At 38.9% G+C, this 2,172-nt stretch overlaps 1 protein-coding gene across 8 annotated transcripts in view; it reads left to right on the top strand.

The window, feature by feature from the left end:
* Nucleotides 1-607: 607 nt before the first annotated feature.
* Nucleotides 608-2,172, top strand: part of Mbs (Myosin binding subunit) — a 15,049-nt gene continuing 13,484 nt past the window's right edge. For 3 of the 8 annotated variants that reach the window (XM_026816505.1, XM_026816504.1, XM_026816503.1), the window contains exon 1: nucleotides 611-1,205. In XM_026816505.1, coding sequence (XP_026672306.1) covers nucleotides 957-1,205 — 249 coding nt within the window. In that variant the 5' untranslated portion in view covers nucleotides 611-956. Of the gene's footprint in view, nucleotides 1,206-2,172 lie in introns of all 8 variants that reach the window. The other 5 variants (XM_026816506.1, XM_026816502.1, XM_026816501.1 and 2 more) reach the window with 5 other exon arrangements.

The raw sequence follows: 2,172 nt of genomic DNA, 5'->3' as shown, positions 1-2,172 counted from the left end.
ATATGAGACATGAGAAAATTTGGAAAAACAGTTTAGCGTTAAATATATCAATAGATTATGTTTATATATCTAAATTTTATCGTATTTTTCTCAAAATTATGTCCAGAAAACGAGAAATGAGTTTTCATAGTTCCCAGTTTTTCCGCCGGCGGATCTATAAAAACCGAATACAGTCCATTTGATTTTTTGAATTAGATACACAAAGTTAATTCAGCGTGTATCAGGTGCACTTCGCGACGCACCAGTAAATTTATTTTCCAAAACGGGTGGATGCAGACGACATTCGATTGTAATGCGCATGTGTCATTAGACAAGGATAGTTAGTGCCACAAATTTGTTCTCTCTTTCTAGAGGAGCGATAGGTTTTGGCCTGACCCCCCTCCTCTATTTATGTTATCTCTATGGTTCAAGTTCAGATTTATAAAATCGTGGTCCATCCCAAGCAGGTACCGTTTGCGGATTGGTTGACCGCCATTAATATACATACACCTAACCTCAAAACATGATTCTGCAGCAATTACTAGGAACATAGTAACCCGCAATGTTGGCTAAACTATAGGTTGTTTCGTTGGTTTCGAAACAGCTCGCACGGGTACGGGACTGCCAAGAATAGCAAAGAGCACGCGAATCTAGCCGTCCTGTAACTGAGTCTGGTGAAGGCGACCGACCGCTCCCTTCGTGGTCCCGTCAGAACGAATTTTAACGTGTATTTTTTTTCATAGAAGCACACGCGACCCGCGATTAGAGTCGTATATGGAGGTAAGAAGTGGTAAATGGCCGTTTCAGCGTGTCAAATCACGCAAAGTGAACTGAAGTGAAGTGGCCTCGGCGAAGTGTGGAGATCCAAAAACGTATAAAAGAGAGAGAGCGAGAAGAAGAGTAGAAAGAAAGAGAAGAGGAGACCCGTGCGAAGTGGTTATAAGGTTCTCGAGTGCAGTCGTGCGTGTTTTCGAGCAATGTCTCTCGAGAGTCGTTCGAGCTCGGCCCTGTTTAAAAGGGCTGAACAGCTGAAACGCTGGGAACAGTCCGAGACGAATCGTGAACCGGCCCAACCACGTCAGATCCCACGGAAGATTAAGTTCTCCGCGGATTGTGTGTTTCTGGCAGCATGCGCGGCAGGCGACAAGGAGGAGGTCGTACGTTTACTCCAAAAGGGGGCAGATATCAACACCGGAAATGTTGACGGCCTCACAGCGTTGCATCAGGTAGAATCTACGTTCCTTCATTACCCCTCGTACTTTTGTTTATGTTCCGCAATTTCTCTCTAATGCGTAAACACATCTAAAATAACAAACCCGACCAAGTTTTTCCAGTCTCGCTTTCTCTCTGTTTTTCCCCCTCGATCGTAATTCTTATCGCAAGAGAGAGATGCTACTATGCATTATCTCATTTCAGCACTATTTTTGAAATTTTCTTTCATATTTCTACTGTGTCACGTTTAATAAATGAGAAAAATGCAGCTGTTATTCTATCAGAGTGAGCTTACACGATTCCGCTATCTCTCATGATTCAAGCTATACAACTACTCACTCCCTCTGATAACAGCCGACAAAACTGTTCATCCCCTCCACTCTTGTATGATTATTGTTTATGTATGCACAGAGAATAAAGTTTTAAACAATTCCACGAAATTAAGTTTCATCCTATTATCTCATTAACAATATCATAAACTAAACTACAACGATTAATTCGTGTTTTCGAAATGCAATTTTATCCTATCTAAAAAAACGTATGCACTACTTGAAATTAATTTTGTTTGTGCATTTAATGTTTGTCGTTATTTAATGTTCACGAGATCAGTATACAACTGGGTAGAATGAACTTCTTCCGATAATTCTGTTCTTTCTCTAATGGTAGAAAATATTTTCACTTATTAATATAACTTCTGATAGTACTAATGTTATAATCCTTGCAATTTAATATTGTTCATTAATCAACTAATTTGTTTTGGGGTAACTATTTTATTGTCTTGCCACCAGGCCAAGTTTCATGACAATACTCTAAACTATTGAGACTGCTAAAATAGATTGAAGTTAGGATAAAGCTAAATATAACTCTACAAAAGATATGTCCATTTTAGTAATGCTCAAAGCATAACAATATTTAAGTCGCTGTAGAATTTATTGAGAGGTACTATTATTTTATACCAAAGTAATTAGTTTGTATTTTTAT

Source organism: Ceratina calcarata, unplaced genomic scaffold (genome assembly GCF_001652005.2).
Source record: "Ceratina calcarata isolate Rehan_Ccalc_2016 unplaced genomic scaffold, ASM165200v1 scaffold525.2, whole genome shotgun sequence".
NCBI classification, from domain to species: Eukaryota; Metazoa; Arthropoda; class Insecta; order Hymenoptera; family Apidae; genus Ceratina; species Ceratina calcarata.
The sequence above is the reverse complement of the archived record's forward strand: the minus strand, read 5'-3'. Positions and strand labels throughout refer to the sequence as shown.